Source organism: Diplotaxodon limnothrissa, linkage group LG15 (assembly GCF_057381915.1).
Source record: "Diplotaxodon limnothrissa isolate DT_005_m linkage group LG15, D_limnothrissa_male_GT1.1, whole genome shotgun sequence".
Taxonomy (NCBI): domain Eukaryota; kingdom Metazoa; phylum Chordata; class Actinopteri; order Cichliformes; family Cichlidae; genus Diplotaxodon; species Diplotaxodon limnothrissa.
Window position 1 is genome coordinate 2,419,889 of NC_140610.1, and position 22,310 is coordinate 2,442,198.

At 41.8% G+C, this 22,310-nt stretch overlaps 1 protein-coding gene across 2 annotated transcripts; it reads left to right on the forward strand.

Annotated features, from left to right (window-relative positions):
* The first annotated feature begins 6,156 nt into the window (after positions 1-6,156).
* On the forward strand, positions 6,157-9,077 carry LOC146616791 (protein FAM177A1-like). Of its 2 annotated transcripts, none has more exons than XM_085372883.1 (5): positions 6,157-6,287; positions 6,511-6,723; positions 6,818-6,884; positions 8,642-8,739; positions 8,819-9,077. In XM_085372883.1, exons 1-5 carry the CDS (start codon positions 6,180-6,182, stop codon positions 9,029-9,031), a joined length of 699 nt encoding a protein of 232 aa, XP_085229009.1. In that variant the 5' UTR covers positions 6,157-6,179; the 3' UTR covers positions 9,032-9,077. The 2 variants fall into 2 exon arrangements, with proteins under 2 accessions (XP_085229009.1, XP_085229010.1); XM_085372884.1 differs by having other exon boundaries at positions 6,165-6,248.
* The last annotated feature ends 13,233 nt before the right edge of the window (positions 9,078-22,310 follow it).

Below are 22,310 nucleotides of genomic sequence, written 5' to 3' on the forward strand. Positions count from 1 at the left end.
GCATCTGATCTAAAATGTGAGCTGCTCATGTACCTTCTACTTTAGTGCTAAAAGATGCTGAAAGGTTAGCCTCGCGCTGGCGGCTACAAACCACATGGGTGATGACTGTGGCACGCATCACATTTCTAAATATGAATCCTCATGCTAAGCTGACGAATAACAAGTTAACATGAGACAATGGTAGAAATAAAATTAAAAAAGCATCAGACCTGCTACTCATACTTTTCACTGTCAGAAACCACAGCCTGGTTTTCTTATTGAAATCACAGCGTAACATTCAAAGCTGGGAAGACGATCACATCCCTTTCTAAACTCACGTGTGCTGGTCTTTAAATAATGTCAAAAAAATCAGAAAAATTATCTGAAACATCCAAACTGAACAGTCTAGTAGTGCAGGCGCATGTATAGAGTAGAATAGAATAGAATAAACCTTTATTATCCCACAGATGAGAAATTTTGGTGCTACACAGCTCTTATAGCAAGGGGAATATAAAATATAAGAGGGAGACACAAAGTGGTCCTATAAGCAACTTATTGAGCCCTTATACTTTATACACCCTGTTGTCTTAACAACAGGGTGTATAAAGGTTGGTTTTATTATTATGAAACATGATATATATGCTAAGCAAGAATAATTCATAATTTCCTAATAATGTTCTGTTTATATCTTTAAATCTTGAGAACATGGAAACAGCTTAGCTACCCTTCCACCGCCTGCCTCATATACTAAACATCAACAATGACAAAGTGACATTATTATAGTCTCACATACAGATATTCGAGGGTTCAGGAGCCCAAAAAGAAAACTATATTTATGGCTTTTCTATATATAAAAATGGTGTTTTAACTTCCAGTTCAGGTCATGCAGTAACATTTTACCTGATCATAAATTCACATGAAACAACAGTTCTGTCTCAGTCGAGTGAAGCTTTAAACTCGTCCTTACATTTGTCACCGTGTAGAAGTTTGGAGATCAACCTTTAAAACTGCTGCAACTTACTACAAAAAACCAAAAAGGAGCCATATTAATGAGGCTGTTGTTAGATAGTGCAAATAATTTTCCAAACAAAATCAAAGTCGCTCCTACAAAAATGTACCGTTTCCCTTTTCTGATTTTCAAACCAGAGGAGCACAGATGATTGCAGCGTGGGGGTATTTAAAGTGTCACTGTGCAAAAAGCTAGAAAACAGAAGGGGGTTAAAAAGAGATCCATTTGTGTTGCGGAGGTTAAATTATGGAATAATTCAGATATCAGTTTTAAAAAGTTTCCAAATGTATTTCTGAGGCTTACAGGTGCCGTTTCATTTACTTCCATTTTTAGATGGTAGGGGAGCTTTAATAGAGACTTTGGGCCTGACATGTGTAAGTGTGAGCCTGGCCACTCACTCCTTGGTACACGGACTGTGGAGTTTATGCGATTAGTGAATAAAAGAAGTCTAAGTAATCTAAAAGTTAGAGTCTGAATGTGCTGTTAACGCCAGAGTTTGGAGAGTCCCAGCAGTGAGCCAGACTCTGCATGTGGATTTAAGCCATTTCTGCCACGTAACCATGTGTCAGACAGCGTATTTTTATTTCAGCTGTCTTGGTTGAATCATCACCTCTCAAGATCTCCCTTGTCTGTTCCCGTGTTTTGCAGAGCCGTTAACGGCACTCCTACAACCTCAATGAAAGGTATGCGCGAGGCCATATAAAGCTATAACTATCTGGAAGCAATGGGCCAGCGAGAGGGATGATTCATCTCGACAGCAGAGCTCATATCACTCCGGGTGTAAAAGGGACATCGCTGAGAGAGAGCATGCCATAATATGGATGCCATCATGAAAAGCTGAGACAATGCACTCCTTAGCGAGGAGCACACATACCGTGCAGCGCACAGGATTGTCCTGCACACACACATCATTTCCACAGAGTTTGCTCGGAACACCTGAATAAACTTTGCTCAGGGTTTAGGAATAATAGCTCGGCGCAGTCCTAATATCTGCGATTATACTGGAACGGATTTCATAAATATGCTCTTATCCAGTCCGGGAAGTCAAATCAGTGAGTCCTTATTTAAAGCGCGAACAGCTTCTCTCAAAGCCAGAAAAGGTGAACACATCCACAAACGCAGGTTGTTATTTGGCTGCTGTTTTTTTAACACCTTATTTGGTGCAGCTGAATCAAATCCGGGACTGTTTACCCTCTCGGTGTTGGCTCCCGGCAGGAGTGGAGCACGAGCCAATCAAATCAGATCAGCATGAAACAACAGCTCCCCAGCCAGCCCGACACAGGTGATTTCATGCCACTTCCAACTGAATCCTGGAGAGGACAATTTAAGGTGAGGATCCAGTCAAAAAAAAAAAATTTTAAGTGCTCTCTCTGTAGAAAATCCAAAGCCTCGATCTCTCTCAAGTTTTAAAGACAAAGTAAAAAAAATGAAAATAACTTTTAAACTGTACCTACTTATTTAATAAGTAGTGCTGTGCAGCAATGCAAATTTTGCTATAAACACAGATCCCGTCTTTAAAGAGCTTACACAGCTTATGTAGGGAGATGAGGGTCACGAGATGAATCATCATTAATTTGGAAATTCTGGACACATTTAGTTTATTTAACATTAGTTAAACACACCTTGGTTAATTTTGAAACTGGGTTTTTTGGAGCCCTGGAATGTAAATGTGTCTAACGCAGCTTCTGTTGTTCAAATGTGCTATAAGCTTTAAAGAAAATAAACATGACAGTCAACACAAAAAGGTTCGACATGTTCCATGCTGCATGTTTATGTTGTCATTTTTCATTTCCAACAGTAAGAATAATTTAGCACAGTTCACTGTGCTGTTTACTGAACTTAAAGGACAGAAACAAAGTATCCTATTCTGCTAGTATCAGTGCTATCGATATTTGGACTGATCCCCCCACCTCTGTTAATTAGTGCTTTATTGGAGCAGGTATAATACAAAAATCCTTAGTGTGGTAGCAGATTCTTGGATCTGCAGTGAAACGATATGTAACAACTTCTAACAGCAGTGACCTTTTCCATAATTTTCCACAATGTTTTATCTGATTTCCAGCAGCCGACCTGAGTAATCGTGTGACAGATTACAAATGGCCTGTTTAAGTGCTATTGTCCGCTGTTAATGGGAAACAAGACTGAACAAATGAAAAACAGCGAGACAATTTATGATTTGCTCTATTTCAAGCAAACTAGGTGGGAAGAGGTAAAGCTGTGAATCCCGCGAGAGGGCAAAAGCAATATCCACAGAAAAGGAGGAGGATGTTAAAAGAACCTTAGCGTGAGAGGATCGAGGGACTTTCTAGATATGAGGTAGTCTAGTTTGGCTCAGAACTAATAAAACTGTTTTTAAATGAAGCTGATTTCCGACCTCAAGCAAACATTTTTGTGAAGTCACAAAATGAGGCAGACAGGGATTTTTTATGGGGTGACTTTAGCTTTTAGATCTCATGACATCATAGCTGTGAGAGTTAGTGGCTGCTGGCCCCCTGAGCAAATCCTTCCTGTCGAAGTGATTTCTTTTTTCAGCTACCCAGGGAGGGAATTCGTGACTAAACAGGATGAGTGATTATTCGATGTGCAGATATTCAGGTTCCTGCTCGTGATTTGTATAAATTGGCACCCAGAGCCAAATAATTCACCACCGATTCAATTGCACAGCTGCCTCAGAGAGTTGGATGAATGTCTACTGACATCTACTGGTTGAAAATGTAATTTCATGAGTGGGACCAATCACAAGCAGAGATGATGCAGTCAGAGTTCTATCAGCTGTTAAACGTATTCAAAGTGCCATCAGTGTAAAGTGCTGTGCAGAAGCCGCCAGTCATGTCTTTATATTTTTCTTGCAAAGACACAGACGTTTGAGATAACTTAGTGAAGAATTTTAAATTGTCGCTATGTTACTGTAACAAAAACATGTCATTTGTTTTCATTTTTTCCAAAGTCATTGAAAAATGCCAAAGATAAAACTGTTTGACAGACATAAGATAGTATTTTTCCCACAGTCAAAGAGCTATTAACTGAAACTTGAAACATCTCTGCATGGTGTGGAGGGCAGGTGGGGGACAAAAGCAGAAGTGTCAGGCCTAAAGAAAACTATCTACAGCAGACTTTATCCGTCTACTGTTCACTGAAGCCTTATGGGCTCAGTGGAAAGGTGGCTGTCAAGAGGCCATTGTTAACTGGGACAAAGGGGTGAGTGTATGTCAAGATACACAAAAACTAGACTGAAAATGAGTGACAATGCAGTGATGAATCCAAATTTGACATTTTTGGTTCAAATTGTCATCAGTATGTCCAGAGGAGGTCAGCCGAGAGGTACAACACTGAGTGCCTACAGCCATCTGTAAACCACGGTATAGGCTCTGTCATGGTTTGAGACTGCGGTCAGCCAGTAGTGTTGGGAATGTTGTCAAATTTGATGGACGTATGATCCCAGAAAGGTACAGTCAGATTTTGATCCTGCAGCACCATCAGGAGAGCATCTGATTGCAGATGGCTTCATTTTGTATCATGACAATGATCTCAAACACACTGTCAATGCAGTAAAATCATACCAGGATAGAAAATCCACACAATGGAAAACTATCAGTCATGGATCGGCCCCCTCAGAACTCAGATCTTATCATTACTGAGGCAGCGTGGATCCTCGACAGAAAACAAAACAAAGGGCAGCCAGCACCCAAAGAAGATCTTTGAATGTCCTTCAAGAAGCCTGGAGAACTAGTCCTGAAGACTACCTAAATACATTACACAAAAGCTTGACTAAGAGAGTTCAGGCTGAAGAATAAAGGTGGTCTTACCAACTATTTGACTTTCAAGCTTTTTAGAATTGTACAAACCAATTTCAATAAATCACTGTAGCTGGTTCTTATGTTCCCAGCAAAACGTTGGTTTTAAATACAGTTGGTCTGGGACTTTTGCACAGCAGGGTAATAATATAGATAATTTATAATAATAGGCCATAATAATGTACTTATACATGAAATAAGGTTCAAAATGAAATGTTACAGCCACTTTAACAGATTCTTTGCCTCTTGGAATATTCCAGCAGGCTGTTCAATAATTCATTCATGGTTAAACCGCGGGTTAACATTAGTTTAAAGCTTTTTTAATGTTCTTTTTCTCTTAACTATAGCTGAGATTTAGTCCTATATTATGGACATGTTCTCTTCTTCCACTGTCTGTGATTACATGAACTAATTCTTTTGATTCCAGGATTGGAAAAAAGAACACTATCGCGTCAAGGCTTTAAATGTGAGTTCAAAGGGGACCAATTATGCTTTTCGTTTGTCTCTTTTATGTCATAAACAGTGTAAGAGGTCAGTGTATGCCTGTGAGCCTAAAACCCAGCGTGATCTAAATTCTCAGACTGTTTCTTCTACTCTTGGCTCGATAATGTCAGTGGGAGTGAATATCCTTAATATGGCCATCTTGGGCACGTGTCTCTGCCTGTGAGCACAGATGTCCCACCAGCGTGGCTGATAAACACTGTGTTTGTGAGGACAGACAGTCAGCAAAAATTTAAATAGGAGATCAAATGTATGTATTTATGTATAACTGTAAATAATGCAAACCTACTATAGTACAGTGCAAAGGTGATATTAACACATACCGTACAATATTTGTCTGAAATAAAAATTTTAAAAAGCCTTCCTGTTTGACATGTCCCCTAGATATTTAGGTTGATCCACGGATATCCCAGTTTAATGGCAGGTCTTTTCTGGTTTCCGTGACACTGAGCACAAAACCAGGACCCTGAAACTTCATCACAGTCGCCTTTATTTGAATCCTGTGATTTCTCTGCTGCTGCTGCTGCAGCGGGGAAAGCCTTGTTAAAATAACATGTAGTTGTAATGTATATTTTTTATAATGTTACACCGAAACTATAAATGAAATCTAACAATAAACATTCAATATAAATAAAATAAATCACAACAAATACATAACAAGTCTGACAATAATTTACAGAAAGATTTCAGAATATTTACATATCTGTTTGTCAAACAGTAAAGACGCCTTTTATTTTCTTTTTATGTATTTTTTTATATTTTATTTTGATATTTGTCGTGAAAAGCGCCGTGACCGTTACGCGCACGAGGCGCGTGACGGCACTTCCGGGCCGGGCCGTACGGAGGCGCGACGTTGCTGTGGGCGCAGCATCCCGAGATACAAAGAAGACGCAACAATGGCCGATATATCCCTCTATCTCACCAACGTTAATGTGTCGATAGGACGGAACATGGACGTGCGGCCGGTCGGTAGTCTCGCCTCCATAATTACCGCCGTTAGCGAGGTGATAGCAGCCTTGCTAACGATGAAAGTGTAGCTTGTTGTCACTTGTCAGCTGTGTCATGGTTGTTCTCCTTGGTGAAGATGTTACTATTAGATATTTGTCGTTTTTGTTTGTTTGTGATGTGTGTTTGTTCACAAAGGCACCTTCCAGCTCCTGGTTTCTCTTATTTCACTGACCTGCTGTTTAGTCTGAATATCTCTGCTTCCTTGCTATGTCTCCCCAGAATCACAGTCCAAACCCTCCCAACGACTTTGAGAGTGTGGAGCTGGAGGAGCTGGATAAAGGAGTGCAGCAGAAGGAGAAGGCACCCCGGCGGATCATCCATTTTTCCAGCGGTGAGACGATGGAGGAGTACAGCACAGACGAGGAGGAGGATGGAGAGGAGAAGGAGCAGGAGAGGAAGGACCTGCTGTCCTCCCCGGTCGATGCGGTGAGGGTGAGGACCAGTGAGCGGACAGTAGATTAGATAACAGAAACTGTGTCGTCTCTTTTTGTTCTTAAGTAACTGTTACATTTGATTCGTGCTGCAGTCAAAGATGACCTGGGGGCCTTACTTCTGGTTCCATATGTGGAGAGCGGCTACGTCCACCATCTCAGGTTTGTGTAGCAACATTTATTTTACATATGCTTTATTAAACTCTTTAGGACACTTCTGACTTTGGAACTGCATATGTCATCTTAGTTTTACTATGCATCGCATCACTTAGGCTCTTATTTTAGGAAATGTTGCAGAGGTTTAATAGAAACTGGAAAAGCGGTAATATTGCTGATAATATTTACCTCTTATTTCTCACAGAAATAAAAAAAAAAGCAGTGATTTGCATATATCTTTTAATTTTAGGAGATTATTGGTTTTGCACAGGTTCAGATCACCTCCAGGATGCGGTTACTTAACTTGCTTATTCATAAATGTGAAATTTTAGTCCTAATAGTCAATTATGGATGTTCTGCCACAATTGAAAGTTTTCCTGAAGAAGAAGTCTTGATAAAAAATAAAACACAGAGTCTTACACAATTTACTGCAGCGTCCTCGGTTATTTTATATTTGGATGTTATCATTTTCACCCAGTAGCGGGTCGTTACAGATGTGTTTCAGCTCCACAGTGTTACAGAACAAGCAACAAGCCATCAGTTTCTAAACCAAGATTGTGTAAATTGATTTAAAACTGCTTTAAACTGGCTGCCCATCCGTTTTATTTAGCAGTCTTCCTCCACATCAAGTATTCCAGGCGGGACACCGAGGCCTTCCTAACCTGGCTGAGAGCTTAATCTCTACAACATGCACTGGCTCCGCCTCAGTTTCTGCACACATGATGCCACTCGCTTATTCCAGATGACGCTGTGGCTAGCATCTGACTGTTAGTGGATATTGGGGAACCTTCTGTTATATTACCCATCACGTCATTTGTCAGTCGCCTGTATCTTTTGCTCCAGTTTGGGTTTTTTCCTTTCGCTACAGAATGAGATTGTCAAGCAGGCCAGCACTGTCGCTACACCTGCCATAAATGTTGCCATACGATGGAGTCAGTCTGCTATCACTCTGCGATTTATGGTGTCAAGTTGGCAGTGAAATGTTTATCATAATACAGCAGTTACCTCGCCTTGTCATCAAAAGCAACACCTTCAAACTGCGGCCAATCATTTAATCGCCACAAGTTGCAGTCGGCTGCAGAGTGTCAGAAAATGAACAGACAGCGAGAGACAGAGCTCTGAATCAGCAGGTAGCTTTGTGGTGTTTCAGGGGCTCGGCTAACATTATGTCAGCATGGTGGTGTTCTTCGTAGTATTGACATTTATTTAATAAGATATCTGTATTTGGTGCTCCTCTATCAATACTATACGCGTGCAAAATATCGCAGCACTACGCAGTGATAAATTAAAGAAGCTTGCTTTGCGTTCTGCTGTAGGAGAAACCAGATTCACGACTGAAGAGCGAACACAGACGAGCTCCTGTCACAACACTGTCCAGTGATATAGGAGGGGCGGGTCTAACACAGTCCAGCTTTATCACAACGGACAGGTACGGCGTCAGCATCACCATCAACCTGCCAATCCTCTTTTTCATCCCTCCACCCCCTGCTTGTGAGGTTCTTGAACTCTTTCACTTGAGGCGGCTGTCGTCGGGCAGTTTGACAGGACCGTGACCTCTGACTCGGAGGTGCTAATTCTCATCTTAGCCAATTTGCACTCAGCTGCAAACTGTGCGACGTGCCAGCTCGAGGTCACCGCTTGATGAAGCTGACAGCCAGCTGTGAATGGCCGACCAAAGCTGGCTAACACTTAAAACCTGACTCACTGCTGCGTGACTTGATCAGCTTGTATTTTATAACCACGTATTCCTTTTGTTTCCACAGCTTGCGACTACCTCGGGGAGAGGATGGCCTCCCTGTTTGGGATAACATCAGCCAAATATCAGTACGCCATTGATGAGTACTACAGGATAAAGAAAGAGGTAGGAAGCTGTCTAATTCAGAGACGATGTTCATGATTATTCTGTGTCATTTAAAAACATGTTTGTGTCATTTGGTCAGAGGGAGGAAGAGAAAGAGGAAAACCGTCTGTCAGAAGAAGCTGAGAGATCCTTCGAACAGCTACGATCCCGGGAAGAGGTGGACGAGCCGATCACTGACCGCGTGGAGGAGGAGGCGGCGACCGCTCGCCCTGATGTCACCTATCAGGTGGAGAATGAAAATCAGGCAGCTCCGAGCACCATCCGGGTCCCTGCCATCGTGACAGCAACCTAACCATCCCTGGAAGAAGGAGAATCTCCTCCCGGTGTCTGTTTTTTAAAGCAGGAACACTGTCTTGGTTTGTGTACAGCACAGCTTTAGATGGGCGGCACTGCTGCTTTGTGGTTGAATGGCGGTGGCAGCAGAGCTGCGACAGTGCAGGAATTAACTCCTGGATAACATGTAGCGTATTTTGATCTTTGAATAAATTCAAATTAACAAGAGGTGTATTGTTAAAAAGAGAGAGAGAAATATAGCTTGGGGAAATGTCATGTGCCAACTGCTAACACAGTTTTCTTTCCATCGTTTGCCCTTTTAGAGCAGGTTTCCTCTTTGATAAGTTCATCCAGTGTGCAGTGAAGCGTCGCTCCCTTGTGCCTCCACCGGTACTGTGCCTAAATCACCGATACAGCCAAGTCAGCGCCACGTGTTGTCATTGCAGACATAAAACAGCCTTGAATTTAGTGAGCGCACTCTACACTGGATAACGTGTTACACGTAGGTTTTGTAGTTTTTGTCGTTCTTGGAGCACCAGACTGCACCAACCAGCTGGCCTTCCTAACACTCCTCACACGCTGATTGGTTCTGTTTTTGTGTTGATGTGTATTAAGCCTGCGTTACGTTTAATGTCTGTGGAAGCACTGAGCAGATTTAGTCCTGGTTACCAGAACAACTACGGATCACAGGACTGACATCTAATTTAAAAAACCAGTGGAAACAGGTTCAGCTGATCTGTGTGGCTCTTCTGCCTCATCCACTGTAAATGTGAACACAGATGTGGCGCGTAAGCCTTTGGTAATGGCAGGGAGCATTGTGACACTAAGTCTGCAAAATGACTTATTTCTAACTGTTTTTATTACCATTTTTATATTTATGTATTTATTTTACTGAACTGACTGAGCACTTAATTTTTGGATTTTTCTATTGTTTTTCATGATAAACTGTTAATAAATTTATTGTCTGACTTTTAGACTCGTCTGTGTGGGAGTTTTTTTTAATTTCAGGACGGCAAACATAAACAAGATTAATAGAGGCAGCTTTCATTTTAAAAGTCGATGTTGGCAGTGCTGCTGATTCGTGCCCTTTAAAGGCTCAGAGCGCGGCCACAGTGCGAGCGACATGAGCGATTGGCTTTGTCAGTCCTGACGAACAGCCCGTGTCATTGTGTATGCAGACCGCTCTGAGGTCACAGACCCTGTCCGCTCGCAGCACAATGTGCCCATTTTCAGGCCAGAGGAGGTTTCTGTGGTCATGAACGGCCTCCTCTGCAGTCATTCTGATGACATAAACAACAGTAACGCACGCTTAGCTCAGCTCAGAGGTGGGAGAATATTCAAAACTGGTAGGGTTTTGAATAAGAGGGTGGCACGAATATCCGTCTGATAATATTTCAAACCAATTCAATACCAAACCACAGCTTTAGCACATTACAGTCATTTAAGACGAGCGCCATGAGTTTCAGTAGGGCAGCAGGTGTGAAAAGGACACTGAGAAAAAATGAATATTTTTTAGATTTACAGAAAAAATTCTCCAATATTCTCTGAAGTTCTTATGGAAGAAACCCTGAATAACTTTAAGCTTATGAAGTCAAATAATTAATAGGAAGAAAAACCGTTTGTTTAAGTGAAGACAAAAAGTCTCCCTGTTATTGCTGCAAGCAATCATGAAATGAAAAATGAAAAACTGGGGAAGTTATCAGGTCGATTCCTGCTCTATGCTCAAAAAGGATGAAATTCTCCTTCCAGCTGTTTCCTGTAGGGGTCGCCACTACGTGCCTCTACCTAGTGTCCTCTTCTGCCACAGCAAACCTCTGCATGTCCTCCGCTCTGCATCCATGAATCACCTTTGTGGTTTTCCTGTTTTCCTCCTGACTGGCAGCTCCATCTTCAGTATCCTTCCTTCAGCATGTGCACTCTCCCTCCTCTGCACATTTTAACATCCACGTTGTCTCCAAACCACTCCACAGTGAGCTTTCCCTTCGGATGCACTCATTTTCTTTCTTTCAAAGTCTTTTACACCTCCTGCGTGACCTCCTGTCTTTTGGTTAGTGCCGTCGTTTCCAAACCACAAATCACAGCAGCTCTCACACTGTCTTGTAAAACTTCTCTTTCACTCTTGCTGCTATTCATCTGCCACAAATCAGCCCCGACATTCATTTTCAATTACCAGAAATTAATGTTACCAAAAAAGTAACAACATTAAATCGATGTAACACTTCCTATTTAAAATAAATACACCAGTTCCTTTCTTAGCCAAACTCATCCCTGTGTACACAAGAAGCTAATGGGCTAACCGCTCAGCTTAGCTTAGCAAAAAGGAGCTAACCTTGTTTCACACAAAGCTCCTTGCAGCCTCCTGTAAGCTGTGCTTCAGTTTTTATGCAGATTAAAAGTATTGATTATCCAAAACTGTGTTATTCTGGAGGGTTTGGAGTAAGTAAGGCTAAACTGGACAGCTGCTGGTTTTAGCTCCATGTCATTTTTGACCGATATGCAAATCAGTATTTTAGCTTATACCACGATGAGGCATTCAGCTGTCTATGCACAATTCATAAGAATCTTTAATCTTCTTAGAAGTGCTGTCAGAATTTACCTTTCACATGAGGATCACGTAATGGGGGCTCAGTGCTCAAAGTCAAGGTCACGTGTGTTTTTCCAAGCAGTGAGAACTGTGAGGGATCATTAGTCAAATGAGATACGTCATCGGCATTCTTGTTTCCAAAATGCTGAATTTTCCACCTCTGCAATCAAAAAGATCTTTTTGATAAAATATTAAGTTTCATTTTGATTTTTTATGCAAATCGAGTTTCCCCTTGACAGCGCCCGAAAAGACAAGGCCAGTGTGTTAAGGTTAATTAGTCAAAGTGGTGTTGCTAATGCTGAGAACAAATTTTAGAGCTCAAGAAACACTAACGTGACAAACCGGAGATTTTGAAGTGTGAGGAAATTCTGCTTTCAGAGGAGTTTCACTTATTTTCTAAAAATAAAACAGGGCTTGAAAAAAAGTAGTATGCCAGTATTTTGGGGCTTAATGAGAACCTGAATGACTTATGGTGTATGTTAGGTGGTGAGCACAGAATTTCCCCTTCAGCATAATTGCTGCTTTCTCTGTCCCTCTGGTCATTTTGACAAGCTGGGAAATGATATATGTGGACACCTAAAACTGCAAACTAGCAAACAAGCTAGGAAAGAAAAGCCTGTTGGTGCATGAAGCTCCATTTGGTGGTGGCTTACATATCACAGCGCATCATTACAGTGGTGCCATGATGAGACGGCTCATCTCTAATTCTCAGAAAGTGAAGTGAATTCACTCCACAGCCAGAGCCACACAAGGCATCCTCACACAGCACCCACGCTGGGAGACAGTACCACCCACCGACAGGCTGTGCAGCCCCGTACACAGTCATAGCACACTGATCATTCATTATGCTCATAATTCAACAGAGACAGGGCAGATTTTTAAATTGTTTGTTTCCGATGTGAGTTAGGCTGCAAGATGAATATTTTTGTTAGGAATATTGATGTTGTTGCGAGCCTGAAGGTTGATCCATATCAGCGCTTGTCCAACCTGCTGTAAACAAACCAAAAACAGCTCCTAGCTCATTTGATCTATTATTTATTTATGTGCTTCTGTATCTCCGTACGCATACATTTCAAATCTCAGTTCAGCCTGGGGACCTTTTTATTTTAGCTGTAAAAGGCTGATGGGGCACTGTGGGCACGGTGGGATGGTTGTGTGGACATCCGATAACTTGAGAAAGAGGTCAGGTTTTCAAACATAGTTGTATCTAGTCCTCGGAATTTGTTGCTGAGGAGTTTCGGTCCACTCTTCCTTATAAAACTGCTTCTGTTCTCTGAGGTTTGTGTACATTTGTCTAAGCACAGCTTTCTCAAGGTCCCACCACAGCATCAGGCTGAGGTCTGAATTTTGTATCACCTTGACTCTTTTCTTTTTCAGCCATTCTGTTGTAGACTCGCTGCTATGCTTGAGATCATTGCATAAGAAATAAGAACCACCGGGGAACATGATATAAAAGTGTGTTATGTTGCATCAGCCATGAACCTCTCTGTTCTTTTTGTCTTTGGAAAGTGTGTCTAATCCAACCAAGCGGGGCACGTTGGCATTTGCTTGCCCTTTTTGTCATTAGCCCCCAATGAAAGGAAACAAAAGGCTTTTCATCTTTAAAAACCTCAAAATCTGATAAGTTTGCAAATATACTTACATTCGGTTTCAAAAACACTCAGCTCAAGGCTACATAATGGGACCTCCCTAATGAGGGGGTGACATCATGGCTAAATCTTTTATTCCATCTGTGGCGATTGTCGAAAAATCGAACCCTCAACCTAAAAGCAGAGTTGCACTAACTTCTCTTAAAAAAGGAAATGTAAATTAAAAATGTAATTCATTATATGTTGTTGTTGTTGTTATACATACACGCATGTGTCTGTGTGTGTTATATGTACATAGTGTATGTAATACTTACAAAGGCGCTGTTACACAAGCACACCAGGACAAATCTCAGGTTTTAAGTTAAATTCCCATCAGTGCAGTTTGCAGTTGCAGCACCAGACTCTGGAATAATCTTCAGAGTCAGTTCAGTCTTTTAAATCACGTCTTAAAACTCACTTTTTTACGCTGACTTAATTCAAGCTCAGTTTGAGTACCATCAGACCTGTTTTTTAATGTTAATTCATTCTGTGTTTGTTTTTCTACTTTTGTTCTTAACTGATTGTGACGCACTTTGGTCAACTCTGTTGCTTCTAAATGTGCTGTAGAAATAAAATTTGAATTGAACTGAATCAAAACATAGTATAAGTTAAAGTAATGGCAATATTTTAAATGACATGTGGACATTATTTACATCTACAGTGTACCCACTCACTACTACATTGCATTTCCTTCCTCTTGTACACCAAAAGTAGAGTAGCATCCAAACCAAACCACTAACTACCTCTTAGATGTTTGTCTTTGAGAATGGCTGGGCTATTTTTGTTTCCTTTACAAATTGAACAATTCCTTATGAGTCCAGCAGAGGGCAGCACTCTCTTTAACAGGAGAGATTAACTGAGGTTAGAATAGAGCGGGGGAGCAGCTAAGCTAAAACAGTGTAGGTGACACTGATCATGAAGTAAGTTTGTGGATGATATTGGGGTTTGTTTTCTTTATTTATTTAGCCTCAAATGCAACAAAAGCAAAACCTCATTAAAACTGCAAACTGAATTTTCCTGATGAAATCTAATCACGATAAGCAGCACTGACTAGCAGCTGGATCAACAGAGAGGAAACCGTCTATCTGAGCTGCTTCCTTCATGGAGATGTGAGACACGTTGCAGTCATCGGGCACTCAGTGATTAAGAGGGAAAATCCAGACTTGAAAATTCACAATGCTTTTCCTTGTGACTTGTGTGTTTACTGGCGTTGGCATGAATGAGCACACGTGCACAAACATCCGCATGCAAATGTGTGTGCACATTCAAAAGGGTCAGTCCCAAACTGCTGCTTAAACATTCATGTGCCAATCTCCTCCTCTCCCTTTCAACACGGCAGACTCTGTTTGTCTGCTGCTCCGAGCATACCTGGCATTTTTTGTGGGTTGTGAGCGGTGGGGGCTGGGAGAGAAGGTGTTTAGTGATCTGGAGGGAGCCATTCAAGCGAGCATTTTGGCTTCTGAATCACTCAGATGTGGTGCGCGATTCTAATCACGGATCCAAAAACAGAAAAGTAATACACCATGCTAGACTGCCATATGTGCTGATACCTCCAGTCTGCGATTAATCAGGGTGCACATGCTGTTTAGTCACTCGCAAATTACTGTTCTTACACAAGGCTTAGGTGCAGTTTGCACTCCAGATGTAAGACAACCTGCTAATCAGTCTGGCACCTGGCTGCCTTGTCCTTGAGATGCTACCATAACTCCTGAGTGTGAAAAAGAGGCATGTATATAAATGGAAACAGAAGAGAGGAGGTAAGGACATCAAGACTGTGAGACATATAGAAAGACAGAGAGAGGGAGGATGATGAGAACAGCAGCAGCCCCTTTGATGTGGGCCTCAGCGGGGCCCTGTATGTCTAAGACGAGGCTGAGGGAAGGGGATTTCCAGCACTGCTCGGGCTTCTGTCTCACCCCCTTAGCCTTTGCTTCCTCCGTGGGCTACAGTTTAAAAACAGAGAGCCTGTCTTCAAAGACGAAGCCCCTGCAGCCAGGACCATCACTTGAGAATGACAGCTATTGTCATCCCAGTGATAACACATGGTTACAGTCCCACGTTCCCAAAGGGGACGGGGGTACACATGATAAAGTTTGGTTATGTTTGCATGCCACACAATGACACTAAGGAATCATTATTGTTCCGTGTATGCGTCGCAGTGCAACATTTGCATGCTTTGTTGCACTTTGTTGATTTTTTTCAGTGATTTTCGTTTTACCTCAAACGCACGCACACAGACCCACACATATGCATGTGTTGATTTTTTGATTCTTTTTCACATGCATCGAAAACACACGATGCACGATTAGGATCTCCGCTTCACTACTGCCAAAGCTCTTTTTCTCACACATGTTGCAGTTCACACCACACTACACTCTCTGGCTGTCTGCACACAGTGCCCTTTGCACACCCAAACACACATGCACACACCCAAATGCAGAAACATGCACTTCACTGTCAAGTACTGTACGCACACACACACACACACACACACTATGTGGTGGAAAGTCCCTGGCACTAGCTGCCTACTATCTCAGCTACAAGTTTGCTAGTACAGGTGGCTGCCACGGTGACAACAAGGCTAACACAGTATGACCTGTGAACCCACAGGGTACTTTACTGACCTGCAGGTGTAATAAACCTTGCAGGGGCTAAAATTAAGTAATAAACATCACATGTGCAATATTTTCATTACCTAGTCTATTAATTCATACTGCAAAAAAATAAAAAATACAAATTGCAGTGGGATAAATGCACAGAAATGTTTCCTAGTCTTTGCTTTGCACTATAGTTTTGGCAAGCAACACCATCGCTATAGTTAAAAAGTGCAAAACTCACTTTTACAATTCAAACATGCATCTGATACAGAAGGAAATGTCTGCAAACTGTATTTTTTTTCTGTAGGTCTTTGATGTTGATGTCTTCATGCTGCTTTATTGTTATATATATATATATATATATGAGTCAGTAAAAGCACCGGACAGGATATCATTCTTATCAAGCCATGACTCCGGCTCATAAGATAAGATAAGATAAGATAAGATAAGATAAGATAAGATAAGATAACCTTTATTAGTCCTACACGTGGGAAATTTGTTTTGTCACAGCAGGAAGTGGACAGTGCAAAAGTTATGAGGCAAAAATTAGAATACAATAAGAATAAATACAGTACACAGCTGTACAGAATAGAATAAAATAATATACTATATACAGTAGAATAAAATAGAATAAAAATATACAATAAGATAAAAATAGAATACGAATGCTATATACAACTGAGTAAAAATACAACGATGCCAGAAAAGATTATTGCACATGTGTGGATGTGTGTGTTTGTTCAGTTAAAGTCTTTGTTGTGGAGTCTGACAGCAGTGGGGAGGAAAGACCTGCGAAATCTCTCCGTCTCATGACACTAATCAAACCACTGTGTCCTTGATTACAATCTGTAAGTTGTCTTCATCTGGACACAAGTCATGGTAAGTGCTGACGCTTTGTGAAAAGTCCTGGCATGAGGCTGACATCAGTCTCATTTCCCAAAACCATTTTAAGGTTATAATGGTGGTAAAATCCGTTTTATGAACCCAATTTAACGTTTAGGTGTTTTCCAAAAGCAATTGATACATGCTATATCACAAAATAGCTCTCAGAGATTAGAAAGAGGATAAGAGCAGCACAAAAAACTCACAGTTATTTTTTTTTTGGCTCATGCACATTTCCTGATGGAACATATTGCGGTTCTGTGTTCTGTGTTGTTTGCCATATGCTTAAATACCCACTGCAACAAACAAATGAACAAAAAGGGTAGCATAAACTGTTGTTTTAATGCATTCATTTCTCACCCCAAATCACTTTAGATTGGATTATCAAAATTATAGCAGGAAATGCAACAATCTAATAATTGTGCATGAGCAAGGAACTGGTGACTGTGGGGAGAAAGAAACCTCTGCCAGCACTAGAAAGGGCAGCCACCTGTTGCTAACAGTTTCCAAGTGTTGCGTGCGATGAAATAGAAGAGAGAAAAGAAGATGATAATCTTAAATCTGATTGGCTAACCTTCCAGGAGCACAGACCTAATTGATTTTTAACTGTTATTGAAGGCAGTGCAAATGAAGCACTGCAAACACGAATAAACTACAAAGTGATGTAAAAACTACCACAATAGAAAAAAAGCTACAAAAATGTAGGCAGTGTGGCTGCAAAGTGAGAGACAATGTAATCACAAAGCGCTAAAAGACTAAAAGAAAGACACAAATTGACTGAAAAAGAAACCAAAAAACCACCACAGACAGTAGTTCAGGGTTTTTTAGGCCCTGGGTTTTTCACTCGGGGTGTTTTGCCTCTATGTAGGAGGGGAAGGGGAACCATTTACGTGTCTGTTAATGAACCTACATTTTACTTTCACTATTCATGTGCTGCTGTAGTCGGGATGTAAAGTGCAAACAGGTTTAGCAAAGGTGTGCAAACTGTTCATCGTTGACATCTGCCCGACAGTTCAAGCGCCGTTGGAAGTTTGAAGGAGCAGCAGTGGGTCATTTTGGGCGTTTTGACTCTGAAAAAAGCTGAATGGTCAGCGAGTGCTGTGTTCTGCAGGGTGGAGGCCTGGTGCTTTTTTTCAGAAAGATTGATGTAACTGCTGGTCATGGCAAAGAGTAGTGAAACATCCTCTGCAGAATAATGTGCCTGCATGGGCGGAGTGTGGCACTACAAAAGGACATTAAGGTCCAAATGTAAACTTTAGGTACTTTCCTCAGTAAAGAGCAACAACCACCCCCCCTCCCCTCCCCTAACCTCCCCCCTCCCACACCTCCAATGGTGTCTGTCACTGCTGTCAGATCTGAGCAGCGTGAACACGGATCTGAAACAAGAAGGCAGTGAATATGTCAGGTGGCTTACAGGTCAGCTCGTGGTGTTTCGTGGGTTGCCGGTGACAAAAATAATGGGGGCTCTATTTGTGTGCACTCTTTGAAACACTCTCGTTTTTACCATTCACAAAACAAAGACAGAAGTTGGAATGATAAATGTCTACAAAACAAAAGAGAGATTCAAGTTCTCTGCTTCTTATCATTCATTTGATAACCATAGTCAATGAGGTTAAGAACAGTGGGCAAAGCAATTGTGGAGCTGTTTGTTTAATTGTTGCATTTTCTGCATCGTGAATATCCCTGCACAACATAGCAGCCCGCTGCAAGAGGGCTTTAGTTTCTGAAATGACCGAGATCCTTTAATATGTGTCGGATGATGTGTTTTGTGTATTCTGTGTTAAGCTGGTGCCATGTTCTGTGCTGTGGTGTGCTGGAGCAGCAGACCGAGGGTAAAACACACCAACAGACTCAACAGACTGAGCTGCAAAGTCAGTAACACTGTGGGTGTGGACCTCGCCTATCTGATTGTGGTGTTTAGACAGTCCTTCCCACCACAACGTGCTGGACAGTCACAGGAGGACGATCAACACAAGACTGTTTCCACGATGATCCGCTGCAGGATATCATTCCTACCCATTTCCATCTTGTTTATGTTCTACAATTTGTTTCATATGGAATACCTTTTATTTACAGGATTTTCATATTTTCTATCTTTAACATTTATAGGTTGATTGAGCATCTGTAACAAAGCAACTTCTCCCCTGGCATTCTGACTTGAATTCCAGGGGAGATTATGTAGCTTGTTTAATCTGTTATGACAACAACAGTAGCATAAAGTTAAACCAAAGTTAGCATAGCCTATCGTTTAATATCATGGCCCTAGCTGACCAAGTTAGCATTAGCCACCCATCTGCATTCTTGTTCAAATATGGTCATATTTGATGGTCATCCAGCTCTGCAAAGAAACAAAATGTAAATTGCTACGATGCAAAAGTCGAGACTGCCCATAAGCTACTGGGTGATATCACTGTGGATGCATCCATCTTTCATATACAGTCTGTGGTTATTTTCATGCTATAGCTCAGTTGTACACAAATGTAATGATACGTGCTATAAATAACATGATAATTGTCAAGGTCCTGAGTCTGGTGACCCAGTGTTTGTGTGTTTGGTTTAAGTTATACTCTGAATTATTCTGTTTGTATGATACTTAGAGTTCCTGGTTTCTAGGTTTCTGTTCTCCGTGTGCTCTATGCTTAGTCTTGGTTGTCTGTCTTTATGTCCTCCCTGTGCACCACGTCCTGTTACTTTTTGTCTCAGCTGTGTCTCCCTCCTGTTGTGCATTTCGCTCGTTACCTTGTGTGTAATTGTGCTTCTCTCTGTCCCTCGTTTTCCCCCATGTTGCCTTGGCTTGTCATCCTGTGTGTCTCCTCTGGATACCTCTTCTCTCCTTCCCCTCACATTTCCAGGTTTTCTACATTTTTGTTTCCAGTTTTCAGGCTTCATGTAGTGTTTAGTTTTCCTAGTAACAGTTCCTTTAGCCGCCTGTAGTCGTTCTTTGCTTAAATTTGTAGTTTTGTTCAGTTCAATAAAAACTCGCTTTCTTTTCATCGTCACCCTTTATCTCCGATTGCCTGTGTTTGAGTCCACGCTTCATTCATTTCATTTCGGCTGCCGTGACAATAATAAGAAATTAACAGGTAAAACTTCTCCTCCTATGTTAGATAACTAAAAAGCATATTCAAATAGGACGTTACTTTAAAGAGTATAAAAAGTGGTGGTGTGCAATACTCCAGATTTTGGCATTGATCCCAAGTAAATACAGGGCCGGTACTGACAATAGTTAATAGGAATGTATTTTTTCCTTTACTTTGGGTTTTCTCCTGGGTGCAGCACACCAAGCTGTAAAGAACAATTATATAAGCAACATCCTTCACTGGATTCTTGCTGAAAAGTGACAAATTAAAATAATAGGAATTCAATAAAAACTGGAAGTTTAAAGCAAATGATATAAGAAAAAAAAGCTAAGGGACGCTAAACTGATTCCATAGAGGGAGATCATAATTCTCATTAAGCAGCACACGTCACAGCACAAACTGAGATCTTATAAAAATGAAACAGAGTTCAGCTTTAAATGTCATTCATTTCCAGGGTGCAGCAGCACTCCTGTGCTTTCAGTAATGTGGAATTCATAGCACAAAAATAGCATCTGAAACTCTTTTCATTTCATAGTGAGATGTACTGATCTTGAAAGAAGAACGTCAGCTCTGGTATTTATAGCGTAGCTTCCTGTCTGCTAACAGAAACAGATGTGACAAGACATGGTGGACAAAGCGCCACTGTTTTGAACGCCCTTCCACGACGGGATAAAAATATGTCTTTACCGCATCCACTTTACTCAAACCAGGGTGTGCCCAGTCACCTACATGTTCCTGAAGGAATAACAGACAAGAAGGCCAAATAAATAGAGAGCGTGACTCTCAAGGAAGTGGTACGGTTTTATCAAAGGCCACGTGAAAAGGAGAATGGGAGCAAACCAAGCCCAGAGAGACACAACAGACCCTGATTTCTTAAACAAAGTCAGGTTCGTATTACTTGACGCCTTTTGTGCTCCCTGTTCCAAAGGAGTTATGCGAAGAGCTGCAGACTACGTTGACCTGCATCAGCGTTAACGAGAACATCCCGTTCCGAGTCTCAAAATGCTAATACAAGGAAATCTCCCGTCATCCTGGAGGAGAGGAAACTCCCTGCTTTTGTTGTGCTGCGGCCAACCCACGCAGCAGCAAAACAATAGATATTTTTAGCCCCCTTTGTCAAATTTAACCCACTTAGCAGTGCCGTTAAACTAAAATTGCTATTTTCATTTCTTGAGGGTTTTCGGCAAGCAGAGTCCTGTCTCCTGCTCGCTGCTTTAATGAAACACTTATGGCTGAAAAGCGTTTCTTGTTTTGCTTTTTTCCCTTGTCATAGGACGTGCGGTGAGGTGCACTCAGAGCCCACGGTACCAAACAAAGCTTCACAGTTAAGTGCTTGTTATGTCTGTGCTTCAGATGCTGCACCGTATATTTACAGAAAAAGATTTGGCTCTTTTATCCTCCCTTTAAATTTCCTTAACACAAAGGATCCCACACCAGCCTGTTTGTCTGTCTGTGGGGAAGCCGATCATGACACACGGGGGAAACATGAGAAGAACAGAGGGAAGCAGTCGACCAATTCATTGTCCCGACTTGAGGATTCAGGGGGACGAAAACACACGGAGGCATGCAGTGAGAGAGGAATTCACCTTAGTAGGTTCAAATGATTGCAGATGTGCGCCTGGCGGACCGCTACTGTGCACATCTGGGCCCAGAAAGCTGCCCCGCGCCTCCTCTTCCATCCGCCGAGCCCTCCACGTCTCATCTGTATAACGCTGCCCTGCGCTCTACCCTGGAAAAGTAATTAGGTGGAACACATGGCCGCGGTAAACTGCTGCTTGCCAGGCAGCCAGAGTACCGGCTGCGGTGGATCTGTAGCAGAGCGTGTATCACGGGAGTCCTGAAAAGGCCATTATCTTGGCAGCGGGGAGAATAGATTTTGGCGTGCGGAAAGTTTGGGGGATTTCAGAGAGGAGAGATGCAGCCTGTAAGCTTTGGTGCTGCTGGAGGTCAGCAGTAGTCTACAGCCTCTGCAGAATTTCAATTTTAGCATGTAGTTTTATGAACTCCAACACATGTGGGCATTTTGAAAGGCACAGTCTACTCTTGGTATTAAAAACAGAGGCATTAATGAGTAAGCATGCTTGCCTGGGCAGTTTGTTGCTAGATTTGGAGGACAAGATGTCCTCTTGAACAGAGAATTACTTTTACTCATCGACCTGTAATAACACTCATATAAACCGGAGTCATCGCCTGGCACCTTTTACCTGACACACACCTGTTTTATCTCCTGAAACGGAGCCGTGCACCTGAGTCAGGCTGGCGTGTTTGTGTTCAGTCAGAGACAACAGCCGTTTCACACGAGCTAAAAGTCACACGGCGCGCATGCACACCGCCGCTCGCTCACGCTGCTGGGAAATTCCCAGCAAAAATTCCACTCTAGCAGTCCTCTGTGAACACATTCCTGAGTTTTTCATAACATCTCACAGCTGAAATGAAAGCCAAACTTGCAGTTATGGGGCAGTTTTGAAGATCCAGTTTACCCTCAAGCTAGCAATAAATCTTCCCAGACCGAGGATACTGCATGTAA

Excerpts from the sequence above, each read along its gene's own strand:
- LOC146616791 (XM_085372883.1), top strand. The coding sequence starts at position 6,180 with ATGGCCGATATATCCCTCTATCTCACCAACGTTAATGTGTCGATAGGA. Across the intron at positions 6,288-6,510 it reads TAATTACCGCCGTTAGCGAG|AATCACAGTCCAAACCCTCC; the intron begins GTGATAGCAGCC and ends ATGTCTCCCCAG. Across the intron at positions 8,740-8,818 it reads ACTACAGGATAAAGAAAGAG|AGGGAGGAAGAGAAAGAGGA; the intron begins GTAGGAAGCTGT and ends TCATTTGGTCAG.